The 18,360-nt window shown below is 42.2% G+C and overlaps 1 protein-coding gene across 4 annotated transcripts in view; it reads right to left on the reverse strand.

Annotated features, from left to right (window-relative positions):
* The window catches only part of ptpn20 (protein tyrosine phosphatase non-receptor type 20), a 30,444-nt gene extending 12,161 nt beyond the window's left edge, over positions 1-18,283 (reverse strand). The window contains exons 1-33 of one of the 4 annotated variants that reach the window (XM_089012167.1): positions 18,132-18,282; positions 16,683-16,831; positions 16,447-16,610; positions 14,976-15,041; positions 14,696-14,875; positions 14,561-14,630; positions 13,746-13,826; positions 13,069-13,156; positions 12,808-12,961; positions 12,524-12,595; positions 12,257-12,431; positions 10,086-10,221; positions 9,884-10,022; positions 9,656-9,808; positions 9,394-9,579; positions 8,743-8,905; positions 8,409-8,664; positions 8,255-8,331; positions 7,145-7,222; positions 6,938-7,045; positions 6,746-6,862; positions 6,451-6,659; positions 5,921-6,022; positions 5,698-5,791; positions 5,257-5,342; positions 4,363-4,534; positions 3,169-3,380; positions 2,774-2,872; positions 2,190-2,698; positions 1,590-1,722; positions 954-1,361; positions 639-809; positions 394-568 (exon numbers count right to left, since the gene is read on the reverse strand). In XM_089012167.1, coding sequence (XP_088868293.1) covers positions 394-568; positions 639-809; positions 954-1,361; positions 1,590-1,722; positions 2,190-2,698; positions 2,774-2,872; positions 3,169-3,380; positions 4,363-4,534; positions 5,257-5,342; positions 5,698-5,791; positions 5,921-6,022; positions 6,451-6,659; positions 6,746-6,862; positions 6,938-7,045; positions 7,145-7,222; positions 8,255-8,331; positions 8,409-8,664; positions 8,743-8,905; positions 9,394-9,579; positions 9,656-9,808; positions 9,884-10,022; positions 10,086-10,221; positions 12,257-12,431; positions 12,524-12,595; positions 12,808-12,961; positions 13,069-13,156; positions 13,746-13,826; positions 14,561-14,630; positions 14,696-14,875; positions 14,976-15,041; positions 16,447-16,610; positions 16,683-16,806 — 4,957 coding nt within the window. In that variant the 5' untranslated portion in view covers positions 16,807-16,831; positions 18,132-18,282. Of the gene's footprint in view, positions 1-393; positions 569-638; positions 810-953; positions 1,723-2,189; positions 2,699-2,773; positions 2,873-3,168; positions 3,381-4,362; positions 4,535-5,256; positions 5,343-5,697; positions 5,792-5,920; positions 6,023-6,450; positions 6,660-6,745; positions 6,863-6,937; positions 7,046-7,144; positions 7,223-8,254; positions 8,332-8,408; positions 8,665-8,742; positions 8,906-9,393; positions 9,580-9,655; positions 9,809-9,883; positions 10,023-10,085; positions 10,222-12,256; positions 12,432-12,523; positions 12,596-12,807; positions 12,962-13,068; positions 13,157-13,745; positions 13,827-14,560; positions 14,631-14,695; positions 14,876-14,975; positions 15,042-16,446; positions 16,611-16,682; positions 16,832-18,131 lie in introns of all 4 variants that reach the window. The other 3 variants (XM_089012165.1, XM_089012164.1, XM_089012166.1) reach the window with 3 other exon arrangements.
* Between the last annotated feature and the right edge of the window lie 77 nt (positions 18,284-18,360).

Genomic DNA, 18,360 nt, shown 5'->3' on the forward strand with positions numbered 1-18,360 from the left:
CGATTTTCAAAATGCATGAAGGATGGACTGCTGCAATCCGGCGCACTGTGGCGGGGTATGTCTATTGAGCAGATTTCTCATCATGTCCGTGGTGCAACAAATAAAACAGTGGTTTCATTGACAAAAAAAGTCATAACAATATACTTAAGTAACGTATAGATGCCTCCAAAAATCTATTCAAATACAGTAACAACATGCTTTTACATTGCTCCTTCCCACTAAATGGTTCAGCGAGTTTTGAACACAGGCTGAACAGGTGAATGCTACCTTGTGTTGCCTGGTTTTCCATCCATCCATCCATCCATCCATCCATCCATCCATCCATCCATCCATCCATCCATCCATCCATCCATCCATCCATCCATCCATCCATCCATCCGTCAGCCGTCCTACCGAGCTGCCCTGAAGGTGTCTTGCAGAGGACAATATCAGGCAGGCTGTCACAAGAAGGGGGTGCCACCAGGTTGGTAACAGCCCTGCCCAGGGTCATACTGAGTCTCCTGGGTGAGGACCTGAGAATCGTCATGGCAATTTCATCTGCTACATTGGTCACATCATGTCCATTTACCTGGAGACGATTGAAACCGACACAAATAATCAATATAGAGACTATCGGCTTCAAACAATTGGCCGTTTACCGTGATCAGACGGTCTCCAGCTCGGAGGCGTCCGTCTGCCTTTGCTGGGTTGTCCAGTATTTCTTGTATGTAGTAGCAGTTGTCCAGTTTGCTTCGAGTAATGGTGAAGCCAAAGCTTCCACTCCTGGACTTGGTCAGAAGGACGGTCAACTCAAATTCTTTTACCGATCCCTGCAGAGCACCAAATAAACAACAAGTGAAACCAAAATATCTGCTTTTAAAGTCTGATCAAAAGATAATCAAGTTCCACAATATCCACAAAAGTATTCTGCATTTGATTCTTTGTTAAAACAAGACTTGAGCGAACCAAATGACCTTTCTTTGACGCTCTTCTTCATCCTGTTCATCCTGTTCATCCTCCTCCTGATCACTGCATTCTTTCTTCTCCGCCTCTCCATCCCACTGTGCATGACTCTGGGCAGGTGGAGTTATTATTCTGAGTGAAAGGGTGGGAGGAGTCCCGCTGACATTAGGAGGTGTTGAGGAGATTAACTGTGTGGTGATGGGGCACGCCGGCAGAGCAGCATTTTGAGAGAGCCCAGCAACAGAGTGACTCTTTTTAGGGGGCGCCCTGCATTGAAGTGGAAGCTGCTGTCCCCGTTGGAGAAGGTACTGCGTGGCTTTGGACGGCTGCGTCGTGAGCGGCTGAGACGGATGTGCCAGGCCACAAGTGGTCAGGGTGTCAGATGAGAGGTTTAGAGGCGACATGGCCGTGTTTGGGTTCTGTGAGGTGAAATTAGACAGTGTATTGGTAGGTTGAGAAAAACTAGTTGGATTTTGGGAAGTCTGAGAGAGATAAGTCGGAGTGATGGAAGTCTGGGGGAAACTTGATGGAATGTTCGAGGTCTGTGATCGACCAGACAGAGTGTTGGACGTTTGGGAAAAACTGGACGAAGTGGTTTGGGTTTGCGAGCGGAGGCTTGTGAGGTTTGGTAACAGTGTTTGACTGGCCTGATTGGACTGAAAACTTTGTTGATGGTCCAACGTGGAACTGATGGTCAAATACTCCTCATCCGCCATTATCGTCAATCCATTTCCTACAAGGCAGTAGGTCACACTTCCATCTGCCTCCTCTCGAACACCGCTGCAAAGACAATAGAATCACTTTCAGACTCTACCAACATGAGCATTTTTCTAATCATCTGAATGCGTGTGAGCTACTCAATACAGAGTAAGACAACAGACAACAAGGACCGCAGACATTAGCAAAACAAATATGCTACGATTTGAACTGCAGACAATGCACAAAAAAGCAGGTGAGGATGTTCCAGATGAAAACGTTGAGTAAGCCGACTTTGAACATGAGGTAAACTTTGAATTGACCACCATTCAAACAGGAACCCATTTAGACTTGCTTATATGTCTATTAACTATTCAGAAGTCAGCTGACCTTTTAGTTCAGCACGATTCCAAACAAAAACAAGCCTTTGATGACTGTCAAATATACATGGGTTTAATTTAAGGCTTGTAATTTTAGTAATAAAGGCCACTGGCAAGTTCAACAAATAATTGCTGAGTTATGTAACATAGTTACATGTCATTTTTTTCTACCTGGCATACATGGAATTTGAAGCAGTCTTAGAGAAGACGTCAAATATTGTGTTTGAACTTGTTGCAATGGCCTCCTCCCCATCCTCGCTTCTATTCTTCGATTCTACTTCCTGTTGTTCTTCTGCTTCTTCCACCATCAGCTTTGACTCTTGAGCTGGTCGAAAGCAGACCGAAGGTAAAACAGGTGATGTGGGAGAAGCGGATGACGCTGGCGAGATTGGCGCTGGCGGTGATGTGGGAGAGGCCAGTGCGGGAGGTGACCCTGCCTGAGTTGAAGATTGAGGAGTGTGTTGGCCTTGCACCTCCCTCTCTTGTCCTTCAAAGAAACTCGGAAAATCCGGAGGCTCTGGACTTTTCGCCGTTGTGTCAGTCAGCTCCTCCTCAAGGACGGGAGCTGTACTTTGAGAAGGTATGTTGACATCAAATTGGAATTTAAGAAGCTGACTGTAGTCGTCTCTTCGATGGATGTCCAGTGACCGGGATCGGATCTCCCTAGTGAGTGCAGGACTCTAACACACAAAAAGAGGTGAAATTAATACCCACAGTTGGGTCAATGAGATGTTCTGCTAAATCTGTTTACTCACCAGTGTGTTTTCATCAGCATCATACAGCACTCCTGAACCGGGTCGACAAATCAAGAGATGAACCTCAGAAGGGGCACCCCGCAGCAGGAACAAAACCCTCTAATGTAGCAAACATAAACACGTGTAAGTGATTCAGGATAGTCTTTGTGACCTGAGATGTACTCCAGTGTTTGTGACGATAATTCCTTGTCAGAACACACGAAAGACTGTGACACAACCGCCTTGCTATTTTGGGTAGTCTAAGATTAAAAGATTAGTGAACCAATGAGGAGGTCAGGGTGCTCTCCCACTGATGCCCATTCACAATTCGATCTCCGTTTAAACTAGTTGAGGTTTTACAGTATTTTTTTGCAGGGTGGGAGGGGGGGTGACATTGCAAATGAAGTTCCACATACCTGATAGGAAAGGTCCTTGACAGGCTCTTTGTTGACGGACAGAATTATGTCCCCTTCTTGTAAGAGGCCACTCTCATGGGCCGGCTGACCGGGGAACAGACGCTTGATGCGGACCACGCTGCCATTGTCTTGCCCCCAGTTGAGTTGGGAAATGTTAAAACTGAAGCCTAGACCTGACAAACTTTTCTTCAGGATCACTTCATGTGTGTTTTCTAGGAAAATAAATTGGGAAGATTTATGAACCGGATTATTTTGAATTCTCATACAACACCTTCATAAGTTAATACGATAGGACACATTTACTCATTCACTTCCAGACGATGTGTAAAAATGTGTCCACTCCAGTGCCAGGGTTTTTGTCATTTTCACTCAAATTGCAGGACCCACAGAATATTGAGTTTTAGGACGACATAAACATTAAATGCAGCGTAAAACTAATAAAGGCAAATCCAATCCAATCCAAAGAATCCATAGACGATATTCTTTTATCCGAACAAAAGTGTTAATTCCTAAATTATATGGCTCTGGAGTTATTGGATTGGATTTGCCTTTATTAGTCTCTATTAGGTCTTTATTTGACCTAGAAGTGGGGGTGGCTGTGAAAAAGGCATATGCTGCCCCCTTGTGGGTGGGAAAATCATTGCCAGAGGTATGACCAGCGCTTTATTGGGACCCACCCACACAACAAATACAGGGATGGTGCTCCACGTCATACTTTTCAATTCCAGAAAAAAATTCAGGAATGGCAATGAATGAGTTAAACAGCGCAGTGCAAAAGTCTTGGGTTGGGTGTTGTTGTTTTAGTAAACTATCCTTTTCACAATTGCGTCAAAGTAAATAACGTTGAACACACGACTACTGCAATTGGCTGCAAACCTGCCCAGGTTGTTTTCCCAAAAGTCAGCAGGCGTACTGTAAATTCAAGATCACCTGTTCCCCAAATGATAACAAACGCTAAAGAAAATGGATGCTTTTGATGGATAATAATAGTAATGATGGTGTAAAGTGGTCAAGCTATGAAGAGGCGATGAGAACGTGTTTTTAACTAGACTTGTCTCAGGGGAAAAAGGCGACATCAGCCCTGGATGACTTTGACAGCCACCACAATGTAACTGTCAGATGACTCAGTCACCTCAGGCCTGTGTGTGCGTGCGTGTCTTCTTGGTTTTTTTTCTTTGGTGAGAGCGCACACACCGTCAGTCACGAAGCTGTAGTCCTTGGCTCGGCCACTCAAGGTTGATTCCAAGGAGACCTCAGTCCTCGGGGGCTGAATTGGTGATGCATTGTGGACGTACAGTGGGATGGGGGAGTCGGCTCTGGGCTCCAAGATGATTGTTGGTTCTCGTTCCAGCAGCAGATTCACCACCTATCACAACACTTTGTGTTTAATTTTTTTGTATATGATGTGTCATAAAAGGCACCATATAAATTAGATATACTTTGTATTCACTAAATATGTGACACTTACCTAGACATTGGATAAATCTGTGTGTACATACATGTTTTTCTACATATTACTCACTGAGAACAAGAATCTGATAGGCCCCATTCAGACCTTTGCGTTTGTTTGCATGTAACCAAACTACAAAGTGGCTTCTTTGAAAGATACTGTGAACCTATTTGAAAAAAAAATGCAAGGATAAAATGTCTAGAAAAATACAATGTCTTCAGTTTGTGTTCAATATGTGATTTTAAGAGCTAGGGATGTTGTAGGTGAATCTGCATGTGACTGTCTAAGGGTGTGCTGCGGTTTAAAGCAGATGTCCACCGATCCATGCGCACCAAATCCAGCAGACATTTAAACAGCTTCTTCCCCCAAGCCATTAACTCTTTGAACTCTTTCAACAGTAGCCAAAATGGAACTGTATAGTGCAACTTAGCAGTTTTTTTTTTTTTTGACGACGATACTAGTGCAGCGTGTTCTACCGGAAACAAATTCCTTGTGTGTTCTACATATTTGGCAATAAAGATGATTCTGATTCTGATTCTGATGTCGCGTGAATTATTGCAAGAGCACATATGGAGAACTGTGCTATAGGAGATATAGCGTGTACAAGTGTGTGTGTGTCTTTCTGTTCGCACGCTGACCTCTTCAGTCCGCTTCAGGCACTCGACAGCCTGTTGGTGTGTCACGGCCCTCAGGTTGGAGCCGTCAACCTCCAGCAGTTTGTCACCTGCCATATGCAAACAGGGCAATCTCATCATCGTCATCATTTGTGGCATCAATACATCCATGTGTGTGCGAGTGTGTGTGTGTGTGTGTGTGTGTGTGTGTGTGTGTGTGTGTATGTGCGTGCGTGTGTGTGTGTGTGTGTGTGTGTGTGTGTGTGTGTGTGTGTGTGTGTGTGTGTGTGTGTGTGTGTGTGTTTGGACACGTCACTCAATTTGAGGTGATCCTAGTATGTGGAGCATGAAGAAGCAGAAAATGACTGTCTCTGTGTAAATGTAAACGTATGCTGTACATGTGATTGACATAACTAAAAAAAGTAGTCAAGCCCCTTCTAAAAACACACAGGGTGAAAAAAATACCAATTTGAATGCGTCCATCTTGTTCAGCAGCACCTCCAATAACCAGACTTTTGATGTAAATGCCTCCATATCTCACACTTGTGTTAAGTCCTCCCTGTTTTTAAGACACAGATATAGTTAGCCACTGCCACACAAATTCCCACACAAAGATTTGTACGCAGGAAAAAACAGCTTTGACCACATAAAGCATAAAAAAGAAGCAACAAGATTTTTTTTTACTCACAGCAACACTAATGCCAAGACTCCCGCCACTCTTCTTCAGCTCCACTAAAAACGTCTCTTCAGTTTTTAGACTTAAGATAGAGGGAGACTGAGAGCACATGTCCTGCAGAGGGGAAAAAATGAGGAACTTTCATTTATGTTTTCATCCTACAAAGCAATAACAAAAATAAACAGTTAAAGTTTTAACCAAATTTGTCAAATTTTAAATGTACTCTTCCCTGCCTCCCGAAAAGTAAAAAAAAAAAACTAATAATAACTGTCCTATGAGTACTTTTTTTGTAAATAATTTGACAGATTTTATAATGGGTCAATTTTGTAACAGGTGATGTTTTCATGAAAGACATGAAAGAAACTCCAAAGACTGGAATGCCCAAAAATGTACACCCCTATAACAGTTGTTGTGAACAAACATTTCTTCAAAATACTTGTTTATAACTTTCACAAGATGAAGTGATGGCTTGCTAAAAAGTGAAACAGCCCAGGTGGGGACAAAACTTCCCATCACCTAAAATATACCTTTATTGCACTAACCTGTGCGTCATGTATTCGCACCACAGGAATGTGAAGCTTCCTGTTTTGTTTGGGCGTTGCCATACTGGACAGAGCGATGGCCTCCTCCAGTTCATCCATGGCATGTCGGTACTCGGTGCCGCTTAAGGTGGTCTGAGAGCCAAAGCTTCTTTCCAACGCCAAGCCCAGTGTGCTTTGAGAAAGTGAGTTCTTGCTGTCTTTCAGACACTCTGATATGGCAAAATAAAAAAAACATTGGCACAAATTCCAGTACATTCAAGAACAATAATATCTGCGTTCAATAGCTTTGTGTTACGTTTCGGCTGAGACACAATCAGCTCCACTTCATCAGGACTACTCTGTAAGATGGCAGCAGCATCACTGAATGTTACCCCTTCCAAACTGGTCTTATTTAGGGAAATGAGACGCCCACCTGGGGTGATAGAAAACCAAAAACATCAGATCAAATTTACAACCGAAAGTAGTTGCATGTGCTTCTCAGTGCTACCTGGTTTGATCCGTCCATCTTTGTCCGCAGGTCCATCTGGCACAATGGAAGCAATGAATATACCAAGGTCAAGTTTACCTGTATTGTCCTCGCCTACAATCACAAAGCCTGCAACGGGATCACAGCGAAGTCAGAGACAAAAGGTTTTCATTTTAAAAAAAATGGTAAGTTTCTCTTCTCATGAATTTTTACAAGTGAACCACTCACCAAAGCCAAATTTGGGATCCTTCTTGAGGCTAACACATATAATTTCTCTCTCTGGTGGAAATCGAGTGGGCGTGTCAACTGAAAATATGGAACACAAATGACAAATTGACTTTAGACTGTAAAGGGTGCATCTCACAGTTTTAAAGGAAACACCCTCGATACAACGGAATACCCAACGTGGCATAGAGAGATGAGCCAAAAGTTCCTCACAAACACAAAAATCAGGATATGTCACTTTTTATGCGTGAGCGCAACTGCACTGTTTTTGCATTTCAAGCATTTTGTGTCTTTAACTAAAAATTTAAGACATCTATTCCCATTCACACATGAGCCCTATAGTGTAAGCACCGCCAGTGAATGGTGTATTTTCAAACTATTGCCATACATAAGGCGCACCAGACTATAAACTCTATTTCCCCCTGTAGAAGAAGTACTGCGTAACCCCAGCTTTTACTGTCTTCTTCTTCTTCTTCTTCTTTTCCTTTCGGCTTTTCCCTTCAGAGGTCGCCACAGCGAATCAATGTCCTCCATCTATCCCGGTTTTGTGCATCCTCTTCTCTCACATCAGCTACCTTCATGTCCTCTTTGACCACATCCATAAACCTCCTCTTCGGTCTTCCTCTCGGTCTCCTGCCTGGCAGTTCAAGATTCAGCATCCTTCTCCCGATATAGTACTGTAGTACCTTATAATATGTTGTGCCTTAAACTTGTAAAACTTTTATCTATTTATATTATATATTATTATATTTGGCAAACTTTTCTCATTCATTGACGGTGGGCCTTATCGTCCGGTGCGCCTTATATGTGGAAAAACACCATTCTTTGTGGGTGCGCCTTATCCACCGGACAATATGCTATTTAATTAATTAATGTATTTATTTATGGCAGGATTGCGTTCTTTCGCACAGAAGTAAATTCGATATGTCTGACAACCACTTTCGAAACACAATGTTCTTTCACACAGACTGTGACACATTCAATACTACCGTCAGAGATGAGAAACATTTCTTTATATCAACAACAATATAACAACACTAATAATAATAATAATAATAATAATAATAATAATAATAATAATAATAATAATAATAATAATAATCACAGATTTACCTCGTATAGAAGAAGAAGTATCTGAGTCTTTCTGCAGGGAGACACTGGACATCATTCTTGGAATCGACTCTGGTGTACTTCCAAAAAACATATGGAAATTTACAATTTCACGTTGCAAAGTGATGTAAAATGATATTGCACAGATCATTGATACCTCCAGTAGGCACGCTCTTTCAAATCCCCGAGTTCTGCCATTTCTGAGGCTTCCTTGTTCAGGTCCCTGCTCATCTCCCGCCTCATCTCTCTTTGGTGGCGGAGTCGAGCCTCGAGCTTGGCGCTCAGGTCCTCGCAAGATTTGGAGAGCGGATCCGGTTGACCTGGGGCTAAACCGACGTGGTTCAGCATGCCCTCAGAGCATGAGATCCGCTTCAGGTTCAGATTACAACCCATGTAGACAGGCATGTTTTCATCTGAAGGGAGAAATGGAATGGTCGGTATCACTTGAAGAGCACAATTCTTGCTTTTGCTCGTTCTCTCTCTGTTTCTACCAGGCATCGTGCTGTGGTTCAGTTGCCGCGATGTCATCTCGCTGTGGAACTTGTGCTGTGCGGAGCAAAGGTTAAGGAGGTATTGTGCGATTTTTGAGCTCTCTGTTATAAAACTGTGCTTTTTCCCGCTTGGTCCGCCACATTCGATGATCAATTTACGGCGCTGCGGAACGGAAACAGTTGATCACATTGGATGAATGAATCATACAAGAATGTATTTTACATTGTTTACATGCCAAGAAAACAGACATTCAAAGTAATGCGATGGTTTTTCTCATCAAAGTGCATTTTTTTGAGAATCGTAAAATAAATTGTTGATTTTTTTTTCTTCCCTGGGAACAGTCATGTATATTCAGGGGGAAATAAAATCATGTTTTCGGTAAATATGAAAAGGAAAACAGAAGTTGGAGATACATTTTGCTGAACAAAAATAGTTTTGTACAGATGCAAATTACAATGAATGATCTACGTTTTGAAATGCATTTGTTATCCCAAAATGACACTTTTGTATGTGTATATTTGGATTTTTTTAAAAGATGGATTAGTGCTTTTTGAAAATTGCAATAAATCATGTATTTTAAATTATTTGTGAAGAATTTTGTTTGACAGTAAATACACACAGTTCTGAGGGGGTTACACAATTCTCTTTACCCCAGTGGAAATAGAGTCCGTTTCTCTCCACAGGAACCGTCTAGTGACAGTTCGGACCTGATTCTTCATCTCATAGATGACGATTCCTTTGGCACAGACTCCTAAAACCAATTCACCAATCAATGGTCTTTTTTCTCTGCCCACACGGTGGAACATCACCCCGTACTCTGGTAGTTGCTGGGCAATCTATACAAAAGAAAAGTCATGGTTGGTTAGATGAAAGCAGCTATCGTGCCAGGTAGTTGTGTAAACCTCAACACACTTTGAGATACTCAGTTTCCGCCTCTTCAGGTCCCATTGGGGCATGCCTGGCATGCAATCTTGGCAGCTCGTCCTTCACATTGGGCAAAGCCAGCTTCTCAAGCATTCTCTGGGACACATAATGCTCCGGCTGGTAGTAAGTCCTTCCATATACCTGGGTGAAAAAATGCGCGGTTATGACAACGGAACCCAAATGAGAGGGCAGAAGTGTTTTTCTTGCATCGAGTACCTCTGGCATGTAATCCCCGAATTCAGCCTGCAGAGCAAGGGCAGCCAGAAACAAGCCAGTCTCCTCATTGCAGTAGATGCGGTCCTCTAAGATATCCTTTCGCATTTGCAAGTAGTACTGGTGACGAGTCAGTCTGTGCCTGGAGAAGAAAGGAAAAGCGGCTGAAGTCTGCAGGCAAGGAGATAAAACGCTCAGTACTTACAGAACAAAGGCGATATCGTCCACAAAAAATTTGACTCGAAGGAACACCAAAAAGGAAAGTATTTGCCCCTTTTTCCAACTATCGGGAGCAACTTTAGAGATTTTTGTTTCATGATCCAGAAAAAAATATTCATCATCTGCAAAATAGAAAGAAAATGCTTTTAGTATGGAAATTAATTTATACGCAATTTTCAAAAAAATTTAAGTCGCTCCTGGAATTCTTTACATTGCAAAAAAAGTCGGCATTTTGTTTTGATCACTCCAGATAAACCTAAAATATAAGGCCATTTGGGGGGGGGGCAATCTACCCTCCCCATTTTATAACACAACTAATTATGAACACAAGCAATTGAGCTGTGATAATGCGGACATCACACCATTTAAAATGTAATGTAAGGTGTAATTTCAAGACAAAATAATACAATACAATACATATTGATTTAATGTACATAACATTTATCATATACAGTGGGGCCTTGGCTTACGGACTTAATTGGTTCCCAGACAGAGTGTGTAAGGCGAAAATTGTGCATCCCAAAAAATAATTTCCCATTGGAAACCATTAAAATGAGAATAATCCGTTACCATGTCTCCATAAAATATAATTTTCAACTAAATAAGACTTAAAACTACACACAACATACCTTGTTCTATGTATAATAAATGTGCTATTGTATTGTAATGAAAGAAATGCACTGCACTGTATAATAATGTCACTTTATATACATTTGTGATGGTCGTTGATGGCTCTTAATTCACACCTGTTGCTTTCTGACTTGTAAGGTCTTACAAAACTGAGGCATCACATTATCATTCATCATGTTGATGATTCTCATAGCCACAGTCTTTTCTGGATGGAACTGTTCAATAAAAGCCTGCACATCACACATTCTTCCATGCTGCTTTCAAGGATCGAAGGATAACATCATGCCAAGCCTTTTCTATCAGCTGAACACAATAATATTGTCACGTTCCGAGCGTGACAGGGATATCTGACTCGTCGCAACGTTAATAAAAGGGGTTGGATCCCTAAGCAGACGGCATAGACATAGGTGCTGGCAGAGGTTTTATTACAACAAAAGGCGCTAGTCTGATGATTCACCCGGATTGACGTGACAAAAGAAGACGGGTGGGGGCGATCCGTGCAGCCTATCAAGCTAGGCAAAATAAAATGGCATGTGGGGGTGAAAAAAACTCACGATCCCGGAAAGCAACAAACTTACGCGATCGCAGCTAACAATCACCTCGGGCGAAGCAAACTCTTGTGCTGGCAAGTCCAAAACACGGGCTAGGCACGAGGCGTCGTAATCACTGTGGTGAGGTGACAGCAACTCGTCGAAATGTCCCAGTATCGGTGATGAGGGGATTGACAGCAGCTGGCGGAGGTCGGGAGCGGCGGCCCCGCCCCAGCTGTCACCTCGCACTTGACAAGTTCGGTGTCATTAGTCACGTGAAAGCATTGCGTAAATAATGCCTTTGTGTAAAGCTTTGTTGCGGAGGATGGTAACAATGGTGGACTTAGCATATTGGTACCAGGCTCTTTATTTGTAGAATGGTAGTAGAAAGTTACTCTCAGGGAAGTGACACACAGCGTGGGAAATGTGTCAGGCTGAGATTCACATGAAAGCCGCAGTGCGCATCTGTGACGCCACAAACGCACACCTCGTTTGTGTTTCTCAATGATCTCCTTCTTCTCCTCGACTGTAATTTTGTTTTGTGTCTTGTTCGGCTGAACACAAGCCTGTGGTGGGGTCTTTTTCGGTCTCATAACAGCAAACGTATCGTTGAAGACAATCGACGTGTGCACTCATAGAAAGGGGGTGTGGAAAGGTAGGCCGGCTGGGGAGCTGTTCGGTCGTGTGCTTTGGTGTTCTTCCGCCGAAGATTACTCTGCCAGCCGTGGTGGAGGGTGTGTATCGCGAAAAGTAGTGCTTGATCCAAGGTTTAATTTTCATAAATTTAACATTCGTAAACCGAAAAGTTCGTAAGGCAAGGCGTTCGTAAACCAAGGCCCCACTGTACTTCATTTTCAATGTCTTACCTCACTACTTTAAGGGAAGAAAATGCTCACTCCATTCAGTATTACATATTTGCAGTTTAAAATTACATATTGCCATACATTCCAGACTTCTGCTACGTAATTTACTAAATACAGTATATGATGACGAGTACCATCTAGAAAAGCAAGACCGAAGTAGAAGTGCTCTACTAGGTTTGCATGAGCCACCACCATGTCAAACACATCCCTCGCGCGGGACTTGGTATCGCAACGGACCACCACGTACTGGCCGCTCGGCAGCACCACTGTCACTTCCCTTTGAGATGAACACAAGCGGCCCTTTCTCGACTGCATAGGAAACACATGACAACAACACACGATAACAACACGAATCAGATTACATGAGAGGAAAGCCTGAAACAGAGATTACAGTGATTTACCACAATAGATCCTGGAAGTTCAAGGACAATTTGCTGTTCGTCTGCCATTCGGATAAACTCTGGACCTAAAGCCTGTGAAGAAAAATGAAAAGAAGACATATTTAAAATGGCAATAGTAATCACAATAAGAAACACATCACGCTTATGCTTCTAATGTTCCCCATAGGCAGAGTCCCCCGTTAGTTTTTTTTCTACGATCACGACTTGACTGCAGATTGTCTCCATCAAAGTCATGTACTGTATGTTAGCTGATGAACTGGTTTTAGAAGCTTATGTCTTCTTACCTTAGCTTTCCTCTGGTTCAGGCTGATGGAAGACTCGCTGAAAGTGATGGAAGGACTGTGAGACCTGCCCGATGTCTTGGGAGAGACGTCGTGGTGGGGGCTCCTGCCCAGCCAACTGCAGGTGCTGTCCCTGTGATGAGCCCCTCGCGGGAGCCTGAGTTCAGGGAAGGAAGAGGTGGGGGTGGAAAAGTTGAAAAGATTCAAGGTTAAAGTCAAAACAGGAAGGCATGCAAGAGAGGTTAAAAGGAATACTGCCCTTGCCTTTCCAAAGATGACTGGTACAATGATGTGGGTGAGCTTCTTGGTCGAGGTTTCCAAGATCTCTGAGGTAAACACCCTGGAAGGACAGCTTCAAGCAGAGGAATCAAATACGGAGTACTGCGCGCAGGCAGTGCGTCACCCAAAATATTTTAGTTGAATAAAATAGGCAGTTTTTTTCAGAGTAAATGGTGACTGTGACAAGGACTACAAATGCATTTTGTTTTTAAAAACATGCTGGAATTCACTCAAACAAGAGCGTTGTTAGGGTCATTAGCGAATTGCCCTAACAAGCGGGCATTGTGCATGTTTGAAAATCAATTCCTAGAAAATAAAAAAGAGACTAGCCTCCCAGAAACAAGAGGTGATAAGAGTTAATCAATTGATTGTGAACACAATTGTTTGCAATTCTTAGTTTTACAACTGTTTGACAATACTGTTTTTATAGTGGCCACAGTTTGACCCTGGAGCAGGTGATTTAATACAGTCATCATTTTCTATTTTGGGGTGCGGGGATGATTCTCAAATTGCCAAAGATTGGCGCAGAGCAGAATGTACGATATGCTCCCCGAGCCCTTTACCTTACTTATGCATTCACATAACATTGTTATTAATTTATGTGGTGGAAGAATGAGTGAACAAATAAATATCGTAGTCCTTTGTGGGCAACATGAATTTACCCGATTTTGAGTCTGAGTCTGTTGAGTATCTTCTCCTTTCTGGACAACATTCACCCAAGTCTCCGAACGGCCCTCGCCTTCCTGTTAAACAAGTTAGATTTGATGATGATGCTGATGTTGATGATGATGAGATGAATATATTTTTATTTGATTGAAGGTGAGACAAAGCCCCACCCTCAATATCCGATTATTGTCTCAAGCAAGAATCTAATCCCAGACTCTCTTAGGTTAAGATTTTAATCCTCTCAACCTAAACATTCGTTTGGCAAAGACGAAATTTGTATAATGAGCAATTTATTTGGAATCGGATTTCGGGAACATTTATTGAAGGTCACCTTTATTAAATTGTGTTTCTGTCATTCCATCAAGCAAAATGCTGCAGTGTGATATGAGTTTAATTTGTTTCAAGTTCATAACATATCTCAAAACCTCTTTGCACATTGAAATCAATGCAAATGCCATCCTGACTTTTATAATTTACAATGTTTTAGGAGAAAATGATCACCATGTTTACACTTTAGCATACAGTAGTGATGTAATTATATGGAAGATAATTTATTTTTGTTACACTTTTTACAGTATTTTCATTCAATGCACGTGGCTGCTCATTCTAGTGTGCATGCCTTGGCCACAAGGGGGCAGCATAAAACAAACATACAGATATAATATACACAGAAACAGGCCCAACTCCCCTGTATGAAAGTAACATTACTCATTCACCACAGAAGATAAATAATACATGCCTACAAGTGAGTTGGAAAGCAGAGGCAAAATAGTCCAAGATTCACCCCGATCCAATTCTGGCACTGACTCACCATGAAGCCTTTCTCTGATCATCTGGCTCCGGCCCTTCAGAGGCAAGCTGCTGTCAGAGCCATGGTCCATCTGAGTGAACAAGGCTCTGTGAGATACCAGACTACAGCAGAAAAGGATCACACGTGTAGACTCACCGGTTCACTGAACACCTCTTCCACCAGCTGCCTGATGACGTCGACAGACGGCGGCAAGCCGGAAGCTTTCTGATGACCCTCGCAGGATTCCAGGATGGAGCTGATGGTGAGTCTGCGATGGGATACATCCTCGCACATGCCCAGGAGGAGGGTGTTGAGGTGGTCGCTCAACTGGACCGGCTGAGAAGGGATGTTACAAAATCAAGTTTCTTAGAACCGTACAGATTACAGTACAGCACACTCTGAAAGATTCACAGCGTTACTATTTTCCATAGCCCACCTGATTTTGAGGTAGGTGAAAATCGACAGACCAGTAAAGAGTCATACCCAGAGAATACACCAGCATCTGTGCAACACAAACCAACATCAGGAAAATATCTTCAATTTTCAGTGTTTTCACCTACAGTGCCATCACCGATTATACATACTTTACATGATGACCCCTTTGTATTTTTTTGCCCAGAAATAATCACTGTGTTCCAAATAATTATTTATCAAAATGTCATTTTCATCCGTTAGCTTCATTATAGTATGACGACCAGTCCCCATTAAGCTAATAAGAACCATGTCATTATATACTACTTTCTCATATGGCTTTTGGTTTAAGTTACCAGTTATGATTTGCTGCATGATTGACAAGTGTTTCCCAACCTTTATTGAGCCTGGGAAAATGTATTGGTTGATTCAAGAATAAAACCCCTGTTGAGAATTTTGCAGTTTAGCTCCTGGCTTGAGAACTGCAACTTGTGCAAAAAGTCCTGAAACATTGAACAGTTGGACATGTGCATGAAAAGGCTGAGAGAATGTCACATTAGGTTCACCGGTAAAGGTATGAATGCATTTCAAGATCATCCTGAAATGTCACTGGAAATCCAATTATCCATAACTCTGTATTTTACATTTTAGGAAAAAAAAACAGCACAACACTAGAGAAAATATCAAAGAAAATACACGCAATGAAAAAAATATTTATCATGCAGAATATTGACTATTATCTATTATTTATCTATCATCATATTTATAATTGCATATGTGAAAGTGGCTGCCTTTCCAGCAGCTCCTGTATTTTGTGTTTCTACCTCTTTCTTTCCTTTCCTCTTCCTTTCATAACTTTGCTGCTGTGTTACTTCAGGGTAGAGTGAACGCTGGCGCAAATGGCTGCCGCTGCTCACCCGCAAAAAAAAAAAAGTTCTTATCCACTTATGTCACTGTAAAGTGTCCTTGAGAGTTTTGAAAGGCACTTCAAAATTAAATGTATTATTATTATATTTATGTCCCTGTTTTGTGATTGTAAAGTGTCCTTAAGAACTTTGCAAGACGGTTATAAATAAAATTTATTATTATGATTATCGTGATGATTATGATTATTATTTGTTATTGTTATATCATGCAGTGGAAGAACATTTCAATGTTCTGCCTTTGATGATACGTCACTAACATTGATCGATGAACAAAGATACATCTTTTGCCCAGCTATTGAAATTGGATAATTATCTCAGTTCATTTGCCACTTTTTTTCACAACAACAACCTCAAAATTTGGACTGAGCGGTTTTGATTGAAACTGCAGTGTTTGAATCTTGGACCTTTCTTCAATGGCAAATCAGAAGTGCAGCATCCATGAAGAGCCACTAGATGGCACGCAAACTAATCTGAGCTCTTGGAGTGATTGACATCAAATGTTAAAATGTAATGATGTGTAACGTAAATGCTAGCAGTGACGTGAGGTTTGGTTATGACGTTTTCACTGACCCTCTCGATGGCAGGTTTGGATGAGCTAGCACGACCCTGCAGCATCTCTGGAGCGATGAAGGTCGATGCGTCCTCTGATAAACCACAGTTCTTAAACGCTAAACTGCCAGTAGCTGACAGCAGCAAGGAGGCGGGGCTTATGATATTGCACATGTTGTTTTCACCTGGAGGGAAAAAGCACCAGCCTGATGCCCGGCAGTTGTGAATCTTATATATTCATAAGGATGGTGATTTACCTTTCTCAGATGCATCCACTAAACACTGTCCAGTGGCCAGCAACAGGGCCCACACCTCCTGCTCCTGCAGAGGCCCCCCTCGGGCCTCCAGTACTTCTGCTAATGTGACAAATGTGCTGCTCATCCTGAACACATTCCAAGCGTGTCACCTAAGCACACACACAAACACAGTCCCAATCCACAATCACTGCCAGTGATTGTGCAAAAATATCTGTACAGGCCATTGGATCGAGATGGTCACAGTTTAAAGTCCTGTTCGGGCCAAATTTAATGTTGGAGGGATGCTAGTCGAGATGCTCATGAGGAAGGCACCGAGGGCAGAACACTATTTTCCCACATCGTCATTCTGACATCTCCACATCCATTTATTCTCTATGTGGCTTGTCCTCACTTAGGTCAAAGGTATGCTCGAGCCTATTTCAGCTGACTCTGGACAAGAGACGAAGTACACCTCTGATTGGTCATCAGTCAGGTAAAAGCTGTCCATGTTAAGTGCTTTGTTACATCATATTGTTTAATATATTCACCATACTTATTTGTCATGTCAAATGACTTTATTGAAAGAAAAAAACCTCAAAGGGCCCCTACCAGGAAATAGTTTTGCCCACCCCTGTCTTAATCTGTTAGTTTCACTGCCCGCTGTTGTATCTGTTTGTCCCAAATCCTAATAGGCTTTCTTGTGACCTGCGGCTGGCTGTGATGGAGGTGTAGCTTTGTGACATGATCCTGTGCGAGCTTGCCATCTCATCCTTGTAAATGTATAGCAGCATCCTCCAATAGGAAATCAAACATTATCATTGGAATTTACCACAGAATAATTAAATAAGAATGTAATGTTAATTTTATTGGTATTTTAACTTCATAATGCGAGAGTGGCTGCCTTTACAGCAGGTCATGTATTTTGTTTTCTACTTCTTTCTTACCTTTCCTCTTACTTGCGTCACTTTGCTGCTGTGAAATGTAAATGTATCCACTGCGAGACTAATATAGGCTAATCCAATGCAATCAAATGATTATTTTACAAGAAACTCCCTCCATTACAAGACAATAATATAATGACATGGCTTAATTTCTTTGATTCTATTGTTTTGTCAGAATATTTCTCTGACATCTGAGTCCTCACTGATGTGCAAGAGAATATGTTGCAGTTTTTCCCATTTGGATCCTAACCCAATATTTCAGAACACCTGATTTAATAGTTCCAATGGCAGTGTTGTACCCCTGACCAATATCACTGTGTCCTGATTACTCTGGCCCTTATTAGACGTTTACTCGTGTCGGTTGACTTGTCAGACAACAGCCGAAGAATGTATTTCATCTTTTTTTTGTCACTGTAATTTCAAAAGTTCACTGAAGATTGTACATGCATTTTCAAACTGATAATAGAGTCAAGGAAAATCACAGGGTTAATGTCAAGTGAGATGTCCACAATCAAAGATGTGGTCTTACCTGGTCAGTGGTCACATACGTAAAAGAGCAGTGTTGTTTTGTGTGTTCGTCTTCAGTGCTCCCACCACCAAGCATCCAAAATAATCCTTCCGATCATCGCCAGGCTGCATCGACCTCTCCCCGGGATGAGCGGCTTGTCCTCGGCGCGGAACTCCAGGCTGGCGGCGTCAAAGCGGTCATGGAGCCCCCCCCCCCCCCCTGTTCAGTTCGTTGTTTCACAACCGCCTCC

This window comes from Hippocampus bargibanti, linkage group LG13 (assembly GCF_051943395.1).
Source record: "Hippocampus bargibanti isolate YZ-2025 linkage group LG13, ASM5194339v1, whole genome shotgun sequence".
NCBI lineage: Eukaryota > Metazoa > Chordata > Actinopteri > Syngnathiformes > Syngnathidae > Hippocampus > Hippocampus bargibanti.